Source organism: Struthio camelus, chromosome 30 (genome assembly GCF_040807025.1).
Source record: "Struthio camelus isolate bStrCam1 chromosome 30, bStrCam1.hap1, whole genome shotgun sequence".
Classification (NCBI taxonomy): Eukaryota; Metazoa; Chordata; class Aves; order Struthioniformes; family Struthionidae; genus Struthio; species Struthio camelus.
The window spans coordinates 3159516-3183856 of NC_090971.1; the positions used below are offsets into that span (position 1 = coordinate 3159516).

Genomic DNA, 24341 nt, shown 5'->3' on the forward strand with positions numbered 1-24341 from the left:
GCAGCAGGGCTTGGACAGCAAAACCAGCCCCGCTAACCTGTATGTCACCTTGCACCCATCACCTCTTCTGGCTGGGGAAGCCAAACGGGGAGGAAGAGGTGCAGGGAGGGCCTGGTAGCACAAAGCGCGCTCAGTCCAAATGCCAAATCCTCCCGCTGCCCCGGGATTGCAGAGCGCATCCAGGCATGCCAGGACTGAGGTCCCAGAGCTCCGTCCCCCAGGAACAAGCTTGGACCCCACCAACCTACTGCTCTTTAATCAAGAGCAGAAGCAACACCGGTTCGGCTCGCACCCCTCCAAAACCGAGGGAGACGAGCACAGCGATGCCCACACAGCGAATGCGAGGTCAAAGCACAAAGAGCAGCTCCTTGGGATTTACGACTTTATTGCATCGAAATATTTACTGTGGTTACGATACAAGAAATAGGGAACTGTCCAAGCAGAATACTGCACGCTGCTCCCCCGTCCCTCCCCACAGGCATGGGAAGGCACTCTGCTTTTACCTTCAGTAATGGAGCAGTTAAAAAAAAAAAAAAAAAGGTGCCAAAAATTGCTACATGTGATACCTCTCCACTCTCCGGCCTGGCCTTGCCTTGCGCAACACCCATGTGCCTCGTGCTGCAGAAATCAGGAGATGCGCGTGGCAGCAGGGACATGGCATAGCCTGGCCAGCCCCCGCTTAGGCAGGACGCTCACAAAGCAGCAGGTACAATGCTATAAAGGTTACAAACTAAAGTATACATTTAAATACATAAATAATTTGTGCAATGGGTGAAGTGTTATCCCCGGTGGAGACAACACAACCTTCATTTAGTCCTCACATAGATACAGAAACAGGGAATTCTTTGGAGTTTTATATGTACAAAAAAGCTGCAACTGAAAATATAGATAATCTATTTGTTCTCTGTACAGGTCTGTATTGGAAATAGTTAAAAGGAGGAAAACAAATCTACATTAAAAAAAACAAACAAACCATCATAATTACAATTGAGACAGCACCAAGCCCAACGTCACTAGAAAGGGACGGGCAGAAGGCAACAGCGTGGCCAGGGTACTTGTAATGTCTTCTCCAGAGCCCCTCATGGCTCTGTCTCGGTCACTAACCCTCCCCAAATCCACAAAACGGCAAGTTCCGGCAGGAGCCATAGGTGAAACTGCAGCCGGGGACATGGCTGATCGTACAGGGCTGGGGGTGGTTTCCTTCCTGGGTCACTCACCCAACGAGCACGTGACCCATCTCCTCGCACACAGCCCTGCTCAGGTCTGCTCTCTCCCCCACCACCTTGTTCCTTTAAAAATAACGAGTAATTTACAGTCAGGGCTTGGGAAGCAAGTTTTGCAGGAAGGTCATACCTTCCCCCCTCTAAGCACAGACAATGCAAGCGTCTGTCAGGAGTGACACTGGTAGAGATCCTGCTTCGGGGCAGGGCTCAGACTAGATCCGCAGTCCCTTTCGGGCCTCTGGCTCTTGGATTAGAGATGGATTTTGAGCTGAGAGGCAGCTGCCCCGTCAGCCTGGGCTCCTCACAGGGGCCTGTCCGCTGCGGTCACGGCTTCGGCTGGCAAACATCCGCCCGCACCTCACGCCCTCGGGATCGAGGATCCTCGGAGCAGGGCTCAGTCGCAGCGTCCCTTTCGCAGCCAGTCGGTTCGTTCAGCCCTGAGCGGGTTGGCACCGCGATGTAGCACACCAAGAGCATCACCGCAGTCTTACCTACCTCCTTCCCAGCCCTTCGCTGCCCCAGCACCAGGCTGGAGCTCCTTTTCCTTCCAGGGAAGGCTGGGGAATGAGGACAACCATCAAGGCAGGAACAGTCCCAAGACCCCAGATCCAGCCTCACCAGCAAGTGAGGGGCCACATGGGATTTGGTGCAGTTGGAGGAGGGAAGAGAGCAGGATGCACTGCCCTGCTTCTGGCCAGCAGGCACTGCTCCAGCGGAAAAGGGGGCAGGTGAATTATCATTATCAGTACTTGGATACCTGTAGCAGAATCCTACATCATATAAATGGTTTTAAAATACTTTAAAGTCAGGGGGTTTGCTTAACCCCTTGGAAAGAGGCACTCCCCAGCCCCCATCCCAGCGTGCTAAGGCGTGTGTGCATGCACACATACAGCTGCAGGACACATCCTTCTTAACATAGGTAGACTGGAAACCACCAGCCCAAGGCCTGGGGGGCCCTGGCTCCTCGGGGAAAAATGCCTCAATCAAGAGAGGAGAGACACAACTGAATGGTTAGCAGTCAGGTCCTTCCAATCCCAGACAGGGAAACCAGTCCTAAAGCAGCTCCTGGAAACCTGCCCTTGTCTCCCCTCCCTGGCAGAGGGACTAACAGCCACCAGCATGGGCTGGGTGTGGGGTTAGTCCAGCGAAATGATGTCTGGCCTGCAGCCCGGGAGTGCGGCGTTGCTACTTATTGTGCCGTTGTGTCCATGGCTCTCCCGCAGCGCGCTGGTGGAGACGATGCTGCTGATGCGGCTGCTGGCCGGGCTGACAGCACTGTGAGATCCTGCCATCACAGGGGCCAGGGGATTCATACTCATGAAGTGGCTAGACGTGCTTCTGTACTGCAAGAAATGGCTGAGCGTATCCTGCTCATCCAGGGAGGTGATCACGGAAGGGCTGTAATGCTGCGGAGCAAAGGAAAGCCCTGATCAGATCATGTATCCGAACCACCCTGGCCCCCAGTCCCACGCAACCTGTTCAGTGGTGCCTTTTGGAGGGGGGCACATATCCACATGGAGACGGCAGGTCTCTCGGGAACAACAACTGGTCTCCATGAGGAGGAGAGGTTGAACAGGAATTGTTCACAGAGCTCCGTGCTCCCCAAACCCTGGATAAATGTACCAGTTTACCAAGACTGACCCTGAACCATCAACATCCACTGCTCCCTGTCAGCTCAACCCAGGACAAGCTTGGGCTTCAGAGGTGAGAACGGCGCAGAAGAGACATGCAGCAGCAGCAAGAAAGCAAGCCCAGCACAGAGAAAGAAGAAGGAGCCTACAGTCACCACCCTGAAAGCCACATGATGTGCATGGATCTGTGCCCCAGCAGAGCTAGCAAGCCCTACACCGATGCACGACCAGATGCTGGACAGGACAAAGCAACTGTCAGCGACCACTGCATACCTCCGCTTTCTACCATTGCTCTCCTAAGCCAGAGTGCAGGTCTGTGTGGATTCAGCCTCAGAGAAGCAAAGTATTTCCACCTCTGAGCCCTAGGTGATTCTGATTTTGCAACAGTAAAGGCAGACTTAAGAAAGCAGACACTGTGAAGGAAGAGAGGTTCTGGAAAGAGGGGCAAGAGTCCAGCATTCCTGCAGCCTCAGGGCAGACACCAAGCATCTCCCTGGGCTGCCAAGGTGATGCCTGTGGAACCACAAAGCTGGCACCCTCACCACTGTCCTACAACAGTGCTGGTAGAGGAAGAGGATGGAGGAAGAGGAAGGTTGGCTGCGTGAAGAGGGATGTATTTGCCAGACTGTAGGTTTGGCAGGGAGAAACAAAAAAACAAAACCAAAACCAAAAAACTTACCTGGTTTTCACTTTGAAGGAAGGAAAACAAATCCAGACCTAGAAAAATAAAAAGGGGAAAAATAAATCTCTTGATGGTAAATAAACCTCTGGCAGGAAAGGGAGCCAAACTGTGCTAACGTAGAGTCAAACAGATGGATTCAGGCTGCTTCCAAGCATTAGATACTGCAACATCATCAACTCCAACTCAATCACAAACTCCAGCTCTATTTCTACAATCCCTCTGTAACTCATCACATGGCCTCAGAAATGAAACAGCACGGGACAGGCTAAACTTTCCTTCTCTGACTCTGGAGATGCAGTGGAGCCTGGCACCAAAAGCAAGTTCCAGCAAAGCTCAGCAAACCACGAGGGGCTGCATCAGCACAGCCCTGACGAGGCTAGCGGTAACCACAACCTTTCAAACTACTCCTTAAAGCTGCATAAGGGCCCTGACCAAATTAACTCCATCAGACAGTAACTGCAAACATCAAACCAGGCAAGAGGGATGGGCAAACTGTACACAGGACTGGGAAGTAGTATCTCCAAGTCTCTGCTGCTGACCTGAAAGGTGGACTCTCTCTGGATAGCAGTTGCCTATCTGTAAAATTAGGCTTTTAATGCCTGCCTCCCTAGGTACAGTGAGGCATAAACAGCTCTTGTAAAACATATGAAGATCCCCAGACCAGGGCATTTTTTAGAACAGTTTTCTACTTTGCTCCAACTGGGAAGGGAGAATTTGCTACTCATATAGTCATGGACATGAGCTGCTCTTTCTTTCTTCAGGGTTCGGACATACAGCCTATATCACACCTTGCCAGCCAGGACAACAAGGGCCCACAAAAGTAAGTCACAGCCTTATTTCCTCGGTGGTCCTGGAACACATGAACCATTACCAGCCAAAACCTTGATTATTCTTACCTGTCATCTGTAGCTAACAACCAGATTTCAAGTTATTCTGTCAGTCAAGATCTCACCTGCAGGTCCCCAGAGAAATCTCTCCAGAGCCATGCCCTAGGAGTGAGGTACTCTAGTGTCCTTCTTCCTACTTCTGTGTTGGGCCAGTGAACTCTGCCATTCAAAAATACTTGCTCTGATCTGCAACGGCTACCAGGCCAAGAGAGGCTATGTGTTTGAGCAAACCAAGGGCCTCTATAGCTCAGTTCACACACAGCAGAAGAGAAGGCCAAGGCACTGGCTGTCACAGCCAACTTCTTAGTCTGGTAAACTGGTACAATTGTACATATTTGAAAACTGCTGCCAGAGGTCCTTGTTACCTTGAAGCTCGGCTGGCACCTGGTATGAAGGGTGGTAGTCAGGAATGGGGAGGTTGGAGAGATAGTCACTGCTAAGAGCTGCCATGGGAGGACTTCGAAGCACAGAAGACGGCTGGTGATCAATACTTAACACCCTGAAACAGAATAAAGATCTGATGAACTTCTAAAAGCAAAATGGCATGCTGAAGCCAAACTTCCTCAGTTGTTATGCTTTAAGAAACCAGCAAAAGAAACCGTGATACTACCATGCCCCTCCAGCAGAAACAACCCCTCCCAGTTCCCTCGTCATGCAGTCAGAGCTGTGTCACCTCGCCCTGGCCAGGTTCATGGGGGCAGGTTGGGGAAAGCAAAAACAGTGCTTTCCAGGGACAGATCAGAGGACCAAGCAGGCTCCAGGCTGGTTACTATGACAGCAGCAGTATATGAGGAAGGAAGGAAGCAAAGAGCAGGAAACAAAATGAAACAGAGCCCAGCAAGGGAGTGGGTTGAGTTCCTGTAGCGCCTTACCCCTTGGGCCCGGCTGCTGCCGGAAGAGCCATGCTGGAGATCGGGCACTGCTTCTTGGCAGGTGGCTCCTCCTCATCCGACGAGCTGTCCAGAGTGAGATCAATAACCTCCACTTTCTTTTTGCCCTCAGAGGAGCTCTTGCCCTCAGAGCTCACAGTGTAAAGGGAGCTGGCTGCAGAGGAAAGCGAGCAACAAGCTGCAGTTGGCCAAGACGGAAACAGGCAAAGCACCACCACCTGTACAAGCACTACAACCCCAGGATACACTGTCCAAGGACTTCCAAACAGCTTGTACCAAACCCAGTCCCAGAACAGAAGCATCATCCAGAAGAGAAGTACCATGCTCACACTAACAGACAGGCCTCCATTTCAATAGGCCACCTAGAATTAATGCGGCAGTTTCAGGAGAACCTGAATTTTTCTTTTTTTCTAGCGCACCCTGCACGGCAATCTGCTAAGTGCCTGTCACGCTCCTGGTATTTTAGTGTGATCCCAACTATTGGCTCCCAGGTGGGACCTGAAACACTTCAAAACCTCTCTGTAAAAGTTGCTTTGGCCAAACAAGACATCCAAAAAGGACTTGGTGACGGTAACTCCCATACCCTCGATCCCACTGAACGCAGATGTCTGGCACACCTCCTGGTTCTCCTTCTTCGGCTTCATGGGGCACCAGGAGCCATCCTCCATGAACTGTATCTCATCGCAGTCTGTGCAGGAGTTCAGGATTTCCATGAACAACCTGCCAGGTGAGAGAATAAGCTGAGGAGAGCAAACACTACAAGGACACACGCAAATATACATGGGCATGGACAGCAGAAATGACGCAGGACTGACGGGGATGGGTTAAAGGGGTACAGAGAATTACAGTTCTAAAATCCAGTGCATGCCAGTATCACCTGAAAGCCCAGCTTCATGATGGTCTATTCAATGTATGTAGCAGGGCTCTGTTCAAACCTCAGTAAGCAGGTTCCCTCATTACAGCCTCTACAGAGACTGCCAGCAAGGAAGCCAAGATTTTGACAAAGGCTTCTTGTTCTTTAGGGAAATCTCTCCAGATTGGCATCAAAGCAGTTTAGGGAATGAAAAACCAGATTTTAAGTTATTCAAGGCTGTAACTCATCTATATACGCCAGCATCAGAGGATTAGCCTTAAAAGAAAAACATTAACCAGGTTAAAGAACGTATACAGAAGCCTGCTCAGCTCACCCATCAATTATCAGGTTGTCATAGGGGGCTTTCTTATCACACACTGGACAAGTCCACGTGGGTTTCTTCTCATTCATTTGAAGGTAGAGGGCTGCATCAAAGCACTGGAGGTGGGTGCATGTAATGGCTCGGCAGGGCACAATCAGCCGCATCTTACCCAGCTAAGAGACAAGAAAGATGAAATGAACTCAATTCCGTACAAACCGCCTCTCGCGGCACAAAGTACAGCCAACGGTCACGTTTATTCCCTTTTCTCCCCCATCCAGCCCTCTGGTATGGTTAGCAATACATTATCCTAAACGTCAGTGGAGAATTTACATGCAAGAGAAAATGAAGCTTTCCTGAGGTTTTTTGTTTGTTTGTTTTTATAACTCACTTCCACCTCAAGTATATGCTGATGGTGAAGGTAAAAGACACTGAGGAGGTCAACAGAAGGCATTTCAGCAAGGCAGTTTAGGCCAACAATCTCAGTTATTTTTTGAGCACGAGAGAAAGTGGTTCTGCTTTTATTTAGGAATCAAAGCTGACTTTTCAACAGAAACACAGCAGCAGCAGCATTAGCTCTGACCTGGCTCCAAAGTTTCCTAGGCAAAGATAAGGTAAGCAGGAATGTGTTCAAACAGGCCTGTCCGAGAAGAACGAACAAAAACGTAGAAACCTACTGGACACATGAGGGAAACTCGTAAGCTTGTTGTAGCTATCTCACTGTCAGGATCAGCTGTTAGTTTTTCCTTGACTGAAAGAAGAGGAGGGGAGAAAAGGTCTCCTGTTAACATCTTCCTTCTCTTACATGCATAAATATGTACAGATATAATTTATAGTTTGCATCATGACACTTATTATCCAAATTACAGACGTTTATGATAGCAGACATTATACATATATCCATACATGGGACTCAGCAGGTGTGCATGGACTTGCAACAAGGGATATGCACAGGGATCTGCACTGCTTTTACTTGCAAATTCAGACCTACCCTGTATTCACATATTCACCACAGGACTAAATCGTGAGCAGTTATGCATTCGCGAAAGGTACTTACTCAGGGCTCGTGAATGGTCTGGATTTCGGATGCCCTTGGCTCTTAGCTTCTGAAGCAGGGTTACCGAAGTGAGCTGCTTCACCAGGTAAACTGATAGAGAGTAGTTCTGTTGAAAAGAAGTTGATACTGTTCAGACTTGGAAGATGTACTAGAAGGGACAGGAGTCTCTTGGACTTGCATAGCTTGATGCTGCTGTAAAAATAACCCCAACCCTGTCTTGCAGACCTGAGGCTGCAATCAACTAATCATTACGGAACAGCAGGAATAGGAGCCATATATTTGGAGAAGACAACCTGACGTTCTCTCTGCTGTCACCACTGAACGCAGAACGGAGATGGCATGGAAACGGCTTTCACCAGGCACACGCATTGCACCTCACTCACCCTGCCGAACTCTGAGGACCAGTTCACTACAATCGTGTTCGGGACAGTCGCCGAAAGTCGCGCTAACGGAGTGATATTGACAGGGCGGCTCGGTCGTTTCGGCTCAGCACCATTTTTTGTAGGTGGCAGATAACCCTGCAAGAGAGAACGATTACCTGAAGCATAAAATAAATTCCCTCTGAGGGGTAAGGCCCTACAGGATAACCTATAAAGCCAATCTCTTCGTGGCACATTTGCACCTTAAGGCATTTCATGTCACACCCTAGAACCTTTTAAAAGGATTGGGAGGAGTTTCTTTAAAACCTCAACCTCAGAGAAGTACATGATAACTCCTCAAGAAATGAAGAGCAAAGGTTCCCTCTAAAATCCTTACGCTGACAAGCGCCCTGGAATCCCATCATAAGCTTAACCTCTCTGCAAACACACAACTGTCAGTACGAGATGTGCCGTTCACAAATGGCATCGTGTCAAAATCCAAATGCTAGCCAGGGTGGGAGGGCTAAAAAATTACATCCCAAGACAAATCTCACATTGATCTTATTTTGCTTCATTACAGCCACATTCCGACTCGATTAGAAACCTATCCCATTATTCAGCCCGAGAGCGCCTTTTCTGTAATTCAGAGAGATTTATACCACCTCCCTTTCAGCGCTGGTTTGTTCATCACCTTCAGCTACACTGGACAGCTTGACCTGAGACTCTGCTTCCACAGGCCATCCATTACTTTTAAACAGAAGTCAAACAAAAAAGGGTTCCCGCAGAGTTGGTTTGGTGTGCACAGCCCATAGGAACAGCTTCTCAGCCGCAAATGACTCATCCAACTGAATGCAAAAAAGCCTTATCTCAGAGCATAAGCTGGGGGGAAACCTTTTAGCCACTGAGCATCTCGCAGACTCGCATAGACTTCCCCCTTTCCACCCCACAAGGCCGGAAATGAACTCTGTTTTTTAGTAGGCTCCTAATCGTCTCTGCCAAAAACGGACAGAATGTTTGAGGCAAAAATTCAAAATATTAAGGGAGTGGCCCAGGCAGAGCAAGAGATGCTGTTCTGCAGGTTTGATTGCAAAGCGCGCTAGCTATGACGGAGCGAAGCCAGCGTGGGCCAGCCGACAGGGAACTGGACTATGACTGTCAAGCCTCTAATATTCTTCCTTGGTGTGACACTGACTGACACTAGGCAAGCTGCTTCCTCTTCTAGACTGTAAACTCTCTGGGGCAAGGACTACTTATTATATTTTTATGCATTACCCAGCACAAAGGATCCCAACCTTGACTGGAGCATCTAGGTCCTCCTGTAATACAATAAACTAAAGGTAGTGCCATTATTCCACTAATCTTAGATTTTGCTCTGTATTTTTATTATCAAGCTTCTTGTAAACAGAGGTATGCCAAAAAACTAGAGGGATTCTGCTGGTTAAAAGTCAGATGCAAAAGTTTGCATGTTCCTCTACTTAAGCACCACTCTGCTCAAGTCAAAGAGCAGCTTTCATCCCCAATCCACAAGCCTGTTATATGAAATCAGTTTTACATGCTAACCACGCCATTCCTTCAAGTCAGTTCTTAATCTCTGGAAAATACATCCCTACTAAATTTATTGGAAGCTGTTGCTCTGTACATGGGTAGATTTTAGCCTACAACATAGTAGCAAGAAATAAGGTTTACTCACAGGCAGGGGACAGAGTTTTCCATTGACCTTGACAAATAAATTAGGAGGGAAGTAATCTTCTTGGGGACAGCTGGTTTCACACAAGCAGAACCTACAAAGCAGGAGGGAGAAACTGGCAAGTGAGTGATGACACTCGCAAAAATGGCAGCCAAACTTCTCTTTAAAAAGAGAAAAACATTTTCCAAGCAGAACAGATCAACGGCTGGAAAGCACATAAGCAGATGAACAGCCCCACACACATCTACAAACGGGTTTCCAATCCTACGCACAGCAACACTGATACGAGAAATAAGTCACAGAAATGCCAGCAACTTAGAACAATCGCTAGCGTGCACGCAAGGGAGCGTGCCACAGGAAGGGCTAATTTTATTCAGCCCAGATGACAATCTAAGCTCTCCACAATCAAAATTTCAAAGGCAAACTGTACTTCCTGGCCTGACATCATTCCAAAAACGACAGAAACTGAGCTCCAGGTAGGCAAGCATTAGGGATGGCTACCCTGGGTGCCATTCAGGAAGACTGAGGACTGCCTTTCACTCTGGCCACCTTGCTGAAATTCCCATACAAGCAGCGACTGCAAAGCACGCTTTGCACCAGATGGTTTCTGCCCTTTAACCCAGGGACGGGCACATTCAGGTGCTACTTCACCTACAAATTCCACAGCACTTCAAGATCAAAGGAACTACACATATTTAAGTCACCTACCACAATTTACAAGCACCCGAGGAATTAAAGTGTTACATTTGACCAAAAGTAAATCTTACAACGGGACAGGCTAGTTACTGCTTAGCAACACTTTCAAAATTCATCTGCCATCACTCAATATCTTACAGTTGCCTTCCTCGGCATAAAGATGTCAGCACCAGCAACCCAAGACGGGCTCTCGTTCAAATCCTGATCCCGTTTAATCAGATGATCGCGCGCTCTATTTTGTTTCAAGGGAGGGTGCTCTGCCAGAGAGACGACTCCCCACGCTGAAACCACAGTCCTGCCATGTAGTCATGAGTCAGACTGTGACCCTGGCCAGCTTTTTCTTCGCTGCAAGATCAAGCCCTGGCATGCCACACCGCTGCAGAGCCACACTACCAATGTTCTAGAAAAATAAATCCGATCTTATTGTTTTCTAACCTCTCTCTGCTTGCCAAATAAAACAAAGAATAAAACTGGGGATTAATCTTCTCTTTTCTTTCTTGCACAGGAATATGAGAATACTGCATATGCTGAAGCACATCAGCAGCTGGGCTGAGCGAGAAGAAACGATCCCACTATCATTTTTAACTCCTGCACTAAAGTTTGCTGAATATGGGTTATTTCTTCAGGTGAATGGATGCACTCCGGACATCCCAGAAGATATATGGAGGCTCCCAGTATAACCCCGGTGGACTATTTTGTAAACGTTGCGTCCTCCCCAACGTCCAAAACATAGTAAGGGATGTACACACTGAAACTGGTCCTTCAAAAACACACATGGTGTTTTTCTGCATTCTGCTGCAGGAGATGGAGGAAGTCCATCTCCTGATTCATTTCAGGAACCAGGATGCCCCCGTGCTTCACTCTACCAGCTCTGTGCACAAGAGTGGAACAGATGGACACAGCAGGAAAACTGAGACTGTAAAGTCTCAAATCAGAGAGACACTGTCACAGGACAGAAATTAATATGGAATGCCTTCTTGAAAACCAACAAGCCCTCTTTTGAATTAAATCTTTCTGGTCTTTGGTTTCAAATTACCACTTTTCTTCAGGCTTCCAGAGAGAGTAACTAAAGCCCTGAACTCCTCGTTATGGTCAAAGCACTTTCTTCTAAGAGCAGAGCAATGACTCTCTGTCTCTTTGCCAAGTTCAAACCCCGATAATAAAATTTAACATATTTAAACTCTTCCAAGAGTTGAATGCTGGGCAAGAGTCCCCTCAGTTCCTGTTCAGTTGTGTAGGACAGTGTTGCTATGCTCTTAAATAGCCACCCTAGCACCGACTGCAAGGATCAGTGGATAAACTGTGAAGCACTTTCAAGTACTTTTCTGCTCAAGCACACGTTCTCCAACATATCTTGCATTTTTGTAAGTAATAACTAAGTGCACATTAAAAAATATTCAGGTTTTAAGGGAAGGTAGCTTTCACCTCTTACTCTGCCTTTTGCAATGATCCTGCAAAAAGGTAAAGATTTAAAATGGAAAATAGAAAGAAGCGAGCTCTACATAAACATGCAGAACTCTTGAGACAAAGACTCAATTCTACTGTACTTAAATTTTACAAAACTCCCATGCAAGTCCACAACAACTTGTGCCAGCAAAGTGCCGCACAGAGCGGCAAGAGAGAAGACAGTAGAAGCACTCAGCCTCACTGGTGTTCGCAGAGACCCAGTTGGTTTGGTATTTCACAATAAGGTTTATCAGAGGATGAAACCGCAGAGGATCACTCTCATATAGACACCAATGTTCATAACGCAGCAACGAACGTTGTAGAATCGTCTAAGCTCTTTAACATGCAATTTCAAACCAAATCAAACGCTAAAAGCATGATTCACCAAAAAGGACAATCCATGCACTAGCTCAGAGAAAAGAATTTAATGCATTCATCAAAAAGATACACAGACATCAGTCTTACCTTAATTGTACCTGTATAGTGTAATCGCACTTGGCACCTGGTAAGATATCCCTGCAACAGAAAAGGTGGGCTTAAGACTGTTGGCTGTGCTTCACAGGAAAGCTACAGCTACAACAGCATACAATTCCATTAAGTTATAGTGATATATGCTGGATATATTATGAATAAAACCAAGGCAGCTGAACTGTAAAAGCTACCATCTGGTTTCGGTAACACCTGTTCTATCTAGCACACAAAATTCCCAGACAAGGACACAAAGCAAAAGCCTATGAAACAGAAGAGAGAGCACAGCGGAAAAAAAGAGGAAATAAATTTCAGAGTTTCTTACTGCTGTTGAGTTTTAAGAATATAATGCCAGCTATAGTCTTGCCAATGCAAACAAACTATTGTGTTTGTAGGCACAGGTGGAGGATAGCTCTAAACGTTGGTATGAACCCGCATGTTTTTATCCCAGTTACCGTATTTTGTCTCTTAAGCACAATAATCCCACTCTGTAGGCTTTAGTCAGGTCCTTAACAGCTGTAAGCAGCACAGCACCGCTGACATCAAGAAACTCTGCGTTTTACATTGGCCAAACAACTGACTTGGCATTTTATTCTCACGCTGCCCTGGAGCAAAGAAATGTGAAGTGTGTAAGATTCAGTTCCTCCTCCTATTCCAACTGTACCTGACCTCCTCATCTGCCAGGCTCGCTCACCCAAACTGCCAATTTTTCCTCCTGCCTCCACTCTCCGTTCTGCCAGTACTGCAGGGGAAGAACACGAAGCCAGCAGGGAAGCCACATGCGACACACATCCTCCAGAGCGACATCAGGCATGCTGCCTCACTTACCGGGAGGTGAGGATCTGCTGAACTTGCTGAGGGGTTAGAGCAAAGGTGAAGTGAGCTTCTTCAAACCGTTGACTGTTCGTTGATGCTGAAGAAGAGAAATTAAGACAAAGTAAACCAGTCATCATTAAGTCGTTCTTAAAATAAGACATGTGTGTCTAGGTGTAAGTGAAGGACAGTGTCCAGCAAAAGCAGTATCAAGTCTTAGGTCATTCTTTCAAGGTAGACTAGCTGGTTACTGTTTCCATCGTTTTACATACAAGGAAAACTGCGGCATGGAAAGCATCAAGTAGCTTGTTCGAAACTGCGCAGAACGACAATGGCAAGGAATTCAAGAAACTTGTCCTCTTGCTCTCCTGTGACTAAACCAGCCTCCTGAGTACACAAAGAGCAACAAGGTGGATGGCACTTCCCAGGGACCAGGGGGCAGGTTGAGAAGAGTCTGTCATCAAATATGGAGCTAAGGGAATGCCAGAGGTCATGAGCTGCCCTAGAAATTTGTAGTAATTACTGTAGTTGCAGAATAAGTACTCCTGCTGAACAGTAATCAAGTGGTCTCATTCTCTCCTCGATCCTGGGAAATATGCTCTAGAAGACCCTGCTTGAGCAGGGGGGTTGGACTAGATGATCTCCAGAGGTCCCTTCCAACCTCAACCATTCTGTGATTCTCCTCAGGCACATGGACAGAGTCACAGCTAATTTAGGAAAAAAAACAGCTATGCACTTGATTAAGAATAAACACCCAAGCAGAAACCCACGTAATAGGAGAAGCAAGGATTTTTAGCAAAAGTTAATGATAAGCACAAATAAAATTGTCTGGTACAGCACGCATAAAAATTAACCTGCATTACCAGGGTTTGCCTCTCTCTTACCCTGACCTTAAACAAGTTTTCTTTTGTGCCTCAGTTTCTCCATCTGTAAAACTGGGAAGTGTCTGCCTCCTTCACAAGAACTATGAACTAATTAACTTCTGCAAAGTATCAGTATCCTAGGATGAAGAACACTGAAGCTGTAAGATGGTTGCCAAGAGCCAATCTTGGGGGCATTCCAGACAAAAAGTGTCACTTGGCCTCTTCTGCACTCGTTTCTCCTCCTATCCTGAGCAACAGTAACTCCCACAGCTGTTATTGAGGATTCAGAGCATCTCTGGGACAAGACAAAACAAAGCAGAGCACACTTATCACAGTGGCACGTGCACACGCTGTGGCCGGTAGGTGAACGGCTGATGCAAATCTCACATTTTGCTGATTTACTCCAACCTAGGGCCTGGGCCATACTATAACACAGAGTGCTCTAGCATCCCATTCAGAAATACCTGCGATGAATCGGTCACAGCGTGGTTATCGGAGGCAATGACAGACCTGCAGAGGAGAACGTTAGCTTTGTTCGCTTTGCCACCTGCCTTTGGAGAGGAATACCCTGCTGCTGGCCTCCCCAAAAAGCACATTCAATCTCCTGCAAGAGCGGATTCCTCACTGGGGCGAGGGGTTTGCTTCTCCAGTCTCCTGCAGTTCAGGAATGTGAGGAATGTGAGGCCTGCAAGAGAGGAAGTTTCCTCGCAGATGACCTGCCAGATCCTCTGCAGGCCTCCAGCAGCAACAGGCTAGCAGCAGTGGCAGAAGGAACTGGAGAAATTTGGAGGGATTTTGACCATCTTAGGACTTGCTGCCTGAGCCTTTCACACCTTAACCGCAAAATGAGATCCTGATTCTTTTCCAAACAGCGCCAGTGTAAAGCCACTAAATACCAAAACGGTAATAACCAATCTCCTCCATTTTATAACTAGTGCTATAGCTATTGCTCAGTTAACAGCCACCATCTAAATCAGAGAGAAACAGGAACTTCTCCGAGATTCATCATTCACACAGCTACAAGTTTGATATAATACGAGGAGTGGAAAAGAGTCATAGCTCAAATATTCGGTAGTTACAGCAAACAGAAAGAGTGAACGGACTAAGAGACATTATCATTAATCCCTATGCCACCGTCTTTATCACACCATCAACCTAACCACACCTCTGCTTTCATTTTTCCTTCCCACATATTTGTTATTTTTAGGCATTTTTATGACATCACAGCCTTTATATCTGGATACTTGACAACTCTAAACAAATTGCCACAAATAATTAAAATAAAAAAAAACAGGAGTGATGCTCGCAAAGCTTAAGGGAGAAGAGGGAGAGATACAACCCACAGAAGCCAAAAATAAAAGAAAAAATCTGTGATCCTCAAGCACATTACATAAAAACGTTTCCAGTTCAAGCACCAACATATAAGGCAGAGAGTTTTATCAGGGGAGAGAGCTTTTTGGCACAGAGAAAAAAAAGATGATTTCTTTTGCAACAAGAGTATCCCGTTTCAGGGAAGAGGCTTAACCACAGGTTGAGAGATTTAAGTCAAACCTAAGAATATGCAATCTTAAAACAAAACAGTAACAAAACCAACCAGAAAAAAAGTCAATGGGTTTTGGTTGCACTACAGCCATACTTATCTCCACTTTAGCAAACATTACTGTGTTTACGTGAAAGAAAAATAAACCCTGAATCCAAGCTAAAACCATTTAAAAGGCATAAGATGGGTGGATCTCACTTAAAGAGGCCAGGAAGGCTCAACCTAAAATAAAAATACAGTCAGTACAAGACTATTCTAGGCTTGTACCAGACAAGGCTATTCTAGTTGTTTTCTTAAGCTTGAACTCTTACTTCTCCCACCAATTCCACCTGACTGCAAAGTCTCGCCAAGTCCCTTTACTAAATCAGGTAGCGCCTCAGCGCATGTAGGGCCTATCAGAGGCTCAATTAACCTGCAAGCGACAAATGGAAAGAATAGCAAACATGCAGCAGGGCACTACATTCTCTGTGGCCTTAAGGGTTTTCCCTTTTTCCATACTCCTTTTCTGCTCTCATTCAAGACCTGTCCTTTCCTGCCCGTTTTTGAGCTGCCTCGCCAATGCAGACGAGAGTTTCTCATATTTGCAACCTGCACGCAGGACTGTAATGCATAAAACAGTTCATTACTCCTATCTATTGGAGGATTTTATGACTCTACTTTTGCTAATAATTAAGGCAGAATTAGACTTAACGGTGCCAGAGAATTTTTAAGAGGCTGTTTCGATGAGAGCTGTGACATCAATTGTTTGCAAAAAATAACACACCACTTTTCACTTTTCCAAAAGGGAATCCATGCCAATTTAACCAGGTTTTTACTCTCTCAGGATTAGCACCCAAATGCTGACATATCACAGAATAGGGAAAGCTCCCCAATTCAGACTCTGAAAAGAAAGCCTCAGGTTCTCAAACTGGCTCTTACCAGGTGAAAACAGCAAATAACCCAAAACGTTGTGCTCAATACACACTTAACAGAAAGAAGAAGCATGTCAGCTGAGAGAAATACCCTTTACCATGCAAATAAATTTGGAACAAGACTGAAAAGCAACTAAAAGCTTCCATTTCTGGCAGCCTGCTTGAAACGAGTTGAAGTCATCAGTCCAATTGTTATTTCAACTGTATTGTTACAAGCCAACACAATGAGAGACCCGGGCCCCCCTGCGGTTAGCATTACACCAGCCCCTACACTCCTGAACCGCTTTGACAAGGCTTGCGCGTGTCGAGCCTTGCAGTTCGTATACCTGTAAACCGGAAGTCTTAGACTGAAACCCCACTTCCATCTGCATATCATTCTTTTGGGTCCATGCTGATGGAAAGCAACCTGGCAGGCTTGTCTTATCTTACTGCTGCTCACGTCATTCCTATTCTGCTGAAGTAGTTTTAGGAATGCTCAAACCAATACATCTGAGGAAACAAAAGGATCCTCCAAAAACAAGGAGGACCAAGCAGTTTCGAACGTACCTAACGTGGTAGGTTTTATCAACTCATCATAAATGTCGTAGAAGGGCAGCCTCTTCATCTTGACATCTGGGTGGACTGGGTGGATGGGTGGCGATAAGTGCTGAACGTCTGTCTCGTGCTTGGGTCCCAGCATAGGCACGGGAGGCAGCATAGCTGCCGGCACCGCGGTCGCCGCTGAGCTGTGCTCATAGGGCAAATGACACACCGTGCCCTGAGTCAGTGCAGTGGCAGAGGGCAGCTGCCCTGCCTGAATGTGGAGCATTGACAAGTCTGAAGGGGTTAAGATCTTCCTTGGGAACCTCCGCCGGTACAGTTCTTTAATTTTCATCTGAACAGCCGGGCTGCAGCCAGATTTAAGCAGCTGTAATGCCTTTGTGAGCAGTTCGTGCTTCCTTCCACTTTTGTTCCTTCCAGCAAAGCCCAAGAGGACTTGTAATTCTGATACCCTAAAGCTCATAACCATGTGCTGCAAGAAAACAAAACAAAGCCCATTACAATTGCTACTTGAACAGATACAACCCAAAAACAAGCTACAGGTTCACTAAAGAAGATGCTAGGCAGAGGCCTTAAAAGAGGCACTGTCAAATTTGAAGTTCCCCTACCCGTGTCATCTAATAACTTGTCAGTAGCAGAATCATAAACATTTAGTTCTGTTTTTACTTTTAGATGCTTTGTGTGGATCTCGAAATGCAAAGGCTGCATTTACTTCCTGTTTCGAATCAATGTCTGCAGCAGCACTTACTGCTTTGCAGTTTCTGATATTCAAAGGACAGTTAAATTACCTTCCTTAAGCAAACGCTGACAACTTCATTTAGGGTCAATTTCTCATTTAAACTAAAGCCTTTGTATCTCTCCGGAAATTTAAAAGGGTCTAACGTTCTCATTTTAAGGCCTCGTCAGACTGGCTTAGAGAGGCCAAGCCCACGGTATGGCTGTGTATGTTTTCATTTGTTGTTTTTAGTCTTCAATTCAAAAGTGTAACTTTGGAATGCCCATTTTTGCCCATAAGGAAACGCATCCGACATCAAATCTGAAACCAGACCTCAGTGATTAGTCAGATAGGCTGCATTTAAACAAAAACGTACGTTAAGCATCACCTCTACATCTAGGCGGGCATTATTTATCAACCTGTCTCATTAAAGAGAGTCTCTCCAACCGCAACTTGCCAATTCTCACGACAGGTTCAACGAGTCCAACAGGGTTAAGTTGAAAGGATGCACAAAGAGTAGGAAGATAAAGAATTATTCCCATTTCACAGGAGGAAAAATAAAAAGGTCACAGAGACTTCTCCACAGTTATACAAGGCAAGTTAGTGGCAGACCCAGAAAATCAGCTCACGTCTCACAGCCATGCTCCAGTAACCTTGTCACAAAACCATCATTCGCCTGGATTCTTAATATGGCTTCAAAATTATTTGTTTACACAGATACGCCCATGGGATGACAAATAGTGATATGGAAGCGTATATGCGTGTGTATGTGTATATATACGCACACACACACACTTATGCATCTGTGTGTGTATATATTTTAGCAGAATGCAACAACCTTTTCTCTCATGTAAGTAAAAATTAGAATTGCACCAATCCAGAGACAAATCCAATTACACTTGCTCTTTTTCACACACACGCATACTCGCAAAAGGAGACTAAGGACAAGCAAACTTTCATCTCCAAATCAACGAATGACCCAAAATTACCAAGCGATGGCCTATATGAATAGCTGGTCAATGCCCATCCTGAAGTGGAGGCACGCCCCCTTCACATCAAGGGCATCACTCTTCTGCTAACACTTTCGGGAGACGTATCTACGCTTAACACTACACTAAAAGGTATTGACCTTGTAAGATATCGTTGAATTCCACAAAGTTTTGAATAAATCTTTGATAGCTAAAGGGTTAAACCAGAAACCTAGTCACCTCCAACACTCTCCCTTTTAAATAAGAAAGGGCCCACACAGTTTCAACACCACTCTGCATCTAGAAAGATGTTTCCCTTTAGGCACCCAAAACAAAACCGATTCAACAAGAGTAGAATTGTTCTCAAATTAGTAACAATTTTGCAGGGTTTAAATCTGCGTGGATTGTTTCAGTTTCACAGAGAGGCCTTCTCCTCTGCGCTTCACCATCAAACTGCGCTAGGGGAGCCATCATCAATGGAGCACTAGGGGGCAGAGGGGGAAGGCTGGATTTTGTTATTCCAGAAATGCAAAAAGCCTGCATAAATAAAAGCCTGTTTCAATAAAATAAATGAGTGAATAAAGTCAAAACATCTTCATTTAAAAAGAAGGAATATTTTGTATTAGGGTTGATTTACAAACTAAACACAGCAGAGCATATTCATTTGAGAATGGTCGATGGTAACATATCAACTCTATATCTTACTGGTCAAATTTTCTAGAGTAACTTATAATTATAGACTGAAGAGAGTACACGGCACACCTCCATAACCTACAGGTCAAGTTTATTACATAGCTAGTTGATTCTGCTTTATATGACAAGAGAGTCCAAGGCAGTTTAACAAGCCCAGGATCACCCACCACCAAAAACGCAGCACCTCAGGAGGGCAATGTGACAGATGTTCCACTTCCCAGTGGGGAAAAAAAAAAAAGGAAGGATTTGGTAAGGCTATCAAAGCAAACTCTGTCGTTACAAAAAGTGCCATGTGGCCTCTGATGTGAAACAGACTCAGCATCAGACGAAGGTCTCATATCGAAAAACGCGTGTCAAACACTGTAGCTTGCATGGGATTTGTCTGTTACCTTTGCTGGGTGACGTGTTCAAGAGAAAAATGATTTACACAGTATCGTAATTCCCTTTTTTCCCCTCTTACAGAGCCAAGATAACTTGTCAGAAGCAGGAAACCTCTGTCATTTAAGAGGAAAAGCTCAACGCGGGGACTCTCAACTTTGACAGTGACTGTTTTAAATACCTCAGAAAAAATATATGAAGGGTGCCCATTTACCAAATGTTCATCTTACAAACTCCCTCCCATTTCGATAACAGTATCAAACACTTTAAACAAGCATTTCATAGAAACTGACCTCTTCCCACACCCACTGCCCTAACAGGCACTCCTACAAATCCTCCGGACCGAATCCTTCACCTTGCAGGAGATTAGTGTAGCATGGCTCACCAGCACAAGATTCACATTTACCATTAAAAAACACGTTTATCCATGACATAGGATGGCTGTGTCACCACCACTGCAGCAACTGTGGACTCTTATCTGCACCTGAAGCCTCTCCGATTACTGCTCAAAGTTGCAGAGCAGTGGAAAAACTCTCTTACTGCCATAAGAGATCACATTTGAAAGCTCCCGGAGGGCATCTGAGGCCTGTTTAGTGACTGGATCCACAGAAGACTTGAATCCAGGCTGAAGAGCCTGACTGTACCATTGTCGAACAACAAAAGTCTACGAACCAAAAGCAGTATTTCTCTTTCCAGGGGAGTCACCACTTGGTCTTTTAAATAAAGGAAGGTGTCTAAGCCAACCACAGACTTTATAAGGAGAAACTGTTTCATTTTCAACTGGCTCGGTCTTGCTTTTACAATGAGATACAGATGGTAAAAATCTTAAACTCCTGGCTAGTAAACTAAAAAGGGCTTAGGGGAGATGGACAAGAGAATTCAGTTGCCGGAAGGGAGCACAGATTTAAAAATAAACTGAAGAGAGCCTTGAATAATGCCAGGCTCCAGAGAAAGGGCTGAAGTCTGGAAGACCACTAGAGGATCTCAGAGGTGGGCCAAACCTCAGAGAATGTAAACCTATGCGCTAAGCTTCATCTCTCCTTAAAACACAATTCCTCTGCAGTGATTTATCTGCAGAGGGAACAGAGTGGAAAATGCCAAGGACATTACACCCACTTTGCCCTCTGTATGTTGCACTCAGCTTTGCCATTTGCTAGCTATGGCCTGAAACTGCAGGATTACGCATGTGCTATTTTATAGTGCATATGATGAGTAGCCACACTGAGGGCAGCAGCACCGTTTACATGCATCCTGCTGAACGCAACAGCGGGTCAAAGCGGGACCAGGGCCTGCGCCCCTGCGTTCATTCACCTGAGCCTGGGGACGTGGGTCTTTTTGCCATTAACACCTTGCCTGGAATGCTGGGAAACGGCACAAATAAAAAGCATTTCTGGAGCTCAAGTTCTGCGCTGTTCCAATTCACCCAATTACAATTATCGGATCCAATTTCTCCACAAATACTGTTAACATTTTGACACTTGATAGGGCTCCCATTGTAGTCATGCTTAGGTCACACAGAGTTTTAGGGGAAGGAGAACAATCACACCATAAAGCAGTATCAAAATTTGGACGGGCCGCTGCTGGAAAGATTACAGACACATACTAGCTCCAGAGAATTATGTTCTTGCTGTGGCTGGCTGCCAAGAAGGTGCCAGTTCCCAAATGTCTTACTATTCCCAGCAGAGGGAAGGGGGCAGGACTCTTAGGCCACTTCAGCCAGCTAAGATCTATATTCCAGCCTGTGGGAAAAAATATTAAACGCCAACAAGGACACAAATCAGCTTTGGAATTAGTTACCAGGGGCAATTTCATATTCCACAGTCTGGTGGGCAAAGGTGGTTACACACTCTGACTCCTAAAAACGAGAAAAAGAGAGTGGAGGGAGATGAAACCCCATCCAGCTGTGAGCACTGGTGCAGCACTACCATGTTACACGCTCTCCGCTCCCTCCTCCCCTACGAAACCCCAGGAGCATCTCGCAGCTCCCCGGCCCGCTATACCATCGTCTTGCCCCAAGATCTGCCTCAAGCTTCATCCCCTCTCCAGCCTACCGGTTATTTTCTGCGCTCTCCGCACTCCCCTACCTCATTCGAGGGTCTGAACTGCTCCGTTTCTTGGCTCTCCCTTCCTTCAGGTTTCTACTTCTTTTCTCTGAACCTCCGTCGCACGCCTGAGCCCCCCAAAATCTTCCAGCCCCCTCCTCTTTGCAAACAGCACGGGAGGTCGCTGCCTGATTCAGCAGCCTCATCCGCCGCTCAGCGTGCCGACGTCCAAAACCCGACCCCCTTTCCTACGTGACCCTCTCGCCCGGGCGGTCTCTGCGCCTGCCTCCGCAGCCCCCCGCCGCCCTGGCCCCAGCCCCCTTGCCGCTCAGCCCCACGGTTTCCTCGTCCGTCCCCGTCTGTCCATCCGCCTCTTCCCCCGGCGTTGCCCGCTCTCCCTCTGCACCCCTTCGGACGCCCCCGCTCCACTGTAGACCCCCACGGCTGAGCCCTCTGCCCCCCCCCCCAGCCCCCAGCTCTTCATCCCCACCCCGCAGGACCTGCAGCCCTGCTGCCCCACAGTCCAGCATATCACCCTACTCCACCCCCCCAACCCTTCCCCCAGCCCCACGCATTGCCTGAGCCCTGAGCCTGGGGCGAGCCTCAGCATCCGGCCCCTCATTCTGCCAGCCCCGCTGCCCCCTGCTCCTACCCCATAGTCCCCCCTGCCCTGCCCCATGGTCCTGCCCCCTAGCCCTGGTCCACAGCTCCCTGGACCTGCCCCACAGCCCCTCTGGTTCCTGCCCCGCAGCCCTACCCCACAGCCCCCCCTGGTTCCTACACCTGGTTCCTGCCCCACAGCCCCCCTGCTTCTTCCACTCAGCCCTGCTCCGCTGCCCCCCTGCTCCTGCCCCACAGCCCCCTGTTCCTGGCCCCTGCTCCTGGCCCACAGCCCCCCGGGTCCTGCCCCACAGCACCCCTGGGTCCTGCCCCGCTGCCTACCCCACAGCCCCCCTGGTTCCTACGCCTGGTCCCTGCCCCACAGCCCCTCCCCGCTCCTACTACTCAGCCCCCGCCCCATAGCCCCCGGTTCCTGGCCCCTGCTCCTGCCCCACAGCCCTCCTAGTTCCTGCCCCAGCCTCCCGGGTCCTGGCCCCTGCTTCTGCCCCACAGTCCCCTGGGTTCTGCCCCATAGCCACCCCGGGTCCTGGCCCCTGCCCCTGTCTCACAATCCCCCGGTTCCTGGCCCCTACTCCTGCCCCACAGCCCCTGGGTCCTGGCCCCTGCTCCTGCCACTGCCCCGCAGTCCCCTGGGTCCTGCCCCATAGCCCCCCCGGGTCCCGGCCCCTGCCCCACAGTCCCCTGGGTCCTGGCCCCTGCTCCTGCCCCACAGGCCCCTAGTTCCTGCCCCACAGCCCCCCGGGTCCTAGTCCCTGCTCCTGCCTCACAGCCCCCCGAGTCCTGCCCCATAGCCCCCCCAGGGCCTGGCCCCTGCCCCTGCCCCAAAGTCCCCTGGGTCCTGCCCCACAGCCCCCGGGTCCTGGCCCCTGCTCCTGCCCCACAGCCCCCCGGGTCCTGGCTCCTGCTCCTGCCCCACAGCCTCTCGGCTCCTGCCCCCCGGCTCCAGCCTTCCAGCCCCCTGGCCCCACACGGCCACCGCTGTCCCTCTCGCACCCCCAGAATGCCTCACCCCCAAGCCTCCCCGCCCGGCACCCCCACCCCACCCCACACCGCCGCAGCCCGGCCCCGCGGCCCCCCCGCGGCACCTTCAGCTCTGCCGCCTCCGCCATCTTGGGACATGGCAGCCGCGCGCCAGGGGCCGAGGCAAACTCCGCGCCCGGCCGCAGCCGCACGGCGCGCGGGGGAGGGGGGGCGGGCAGGGAGCGTCGCGCAACTCCGCCCCGCCGCCGAGTGGTCCTGCCCGGGGCGACCGGCACCGCTAACTAGTCATGTCCGGGGGCGACCGGCACCGCTAACTAGTCCTGGCCTGGGGACTGACTGGCACCGCTAACTAGACCTCCCCAGGGGTGACTGGCACCGCTAACTAGTCCTGCCCGGGGCGACCGGCACCGCTAACTAGTCCTGCCCGGGGGTGACCGGCACCGCTAACTAGTTCTGGCCTGGGGACTGACCGGCACCGCTAACTAGACCTCCCCAGGGGTGACTGGCACCGCTAACTAGTCCTGGCTTGGGGTGACTGGCACCGCTAACTAGTCCTGCCCAGGGGTGACTGGCACCGCTAACTAGTCCTGGCCTGGGGATTGACCGGCACCACTAACTAGACCTCCCCAGGGGTGACTGGCACCGCTAACTAGTCCTGGCCTGGGGACTGACCGGCACCGCTAACTAGTCCTGGCCTGGGGATTGACCGGCACCGCTAACTAGACCTCCCCAGGGGTGACTGGCACTGCTAACTAGTCCTGGCCTGGGATGACTGGCACCGCTAACTAGTCCTGCCCGGGGGTGACCGGCACTGCTAACTAGTCCTGGCCTGGGGACTGACTAGCACCACTAACTAGTTCTGTCCTGGGGCTGGGGCCTCACCAGTCCCACTGGTTAGTCCTGCCCAGGGCCTGACCAGTACCACTAACTAGTCCTGGGGCCAGGGGGCCACCCAGCCCCGCCACCCCCAGGGTGCCCTATGCCCCCGGCGCTAGGTGGTGGGTGCAGCCGCCCTGGTCCCCCCGGCCCCCCCATCCCCGTCCCCATCCCCGTCCCCATCCCCATCCCGTTCCGGAGG

At 48.7% G+C, this 24341-nt stretch overlaps 1 protein-coding gene across 3 annotated transcripts; it reads right to left on the minus strand.

Moving 5' to 3' along the window:
* Positions 1 to 365: 365 nt before the first annotated feature.
* Positions 366 to 23463, minus strand: PIAS3 (protein inhibitor of activated STAT 3). 3 transcript variants are annotated; one of them, XM_068922556.1, is made up of 15 exons: positions 23368 to 23463; positions 21417 to 21474; positions 16872 to 17337; positions 13027 to 13111; positions 12196 to 12246; positions 9592 to 9682; positions 7926 to 8060; positions 7543 to 7648; positions 7163 to 7236; positions 6501 to 6661; positions 5897 to 6033; positions 5296 to 5467; positions 4789 to 4922; positions 3534 to 3571; positions 366 to 2629 (listed from the first exon to the last, which is right to left on the minus strand). In XM_068922556.1, the coding sequence occupies exons 2-15, from the start codon at positions 21429 to 21431 to the stop codon at positions 2360 to 2362; spliced, it is 1935 nt and encodes a 644-aa protein (XP_068778657.1). In that variant the 5' UTR covers positions 21432 to 21474; positions 23368 to 23463; the 3' UTR covers positions 366 to 2359. The 3 variants fall into 3 exon arrangements, with proteins under 3 accessions (XP_068778657.1, XP_068778659.1, XP_068778656.1); XM_068922558.1 differs by lacking the exon at positions 21417 to 21474 and adding an exon at positions 21704 to 21821 and having other exon boundaries at positions 23368 to 23422; XM_068922555.1 differs by lacking the exon at positions 21417 to 21474 and having other exon boundaries at positions 23368 to 23453.
* Positions 23464 to 24341: the final 878 nt, after the last annotated feature.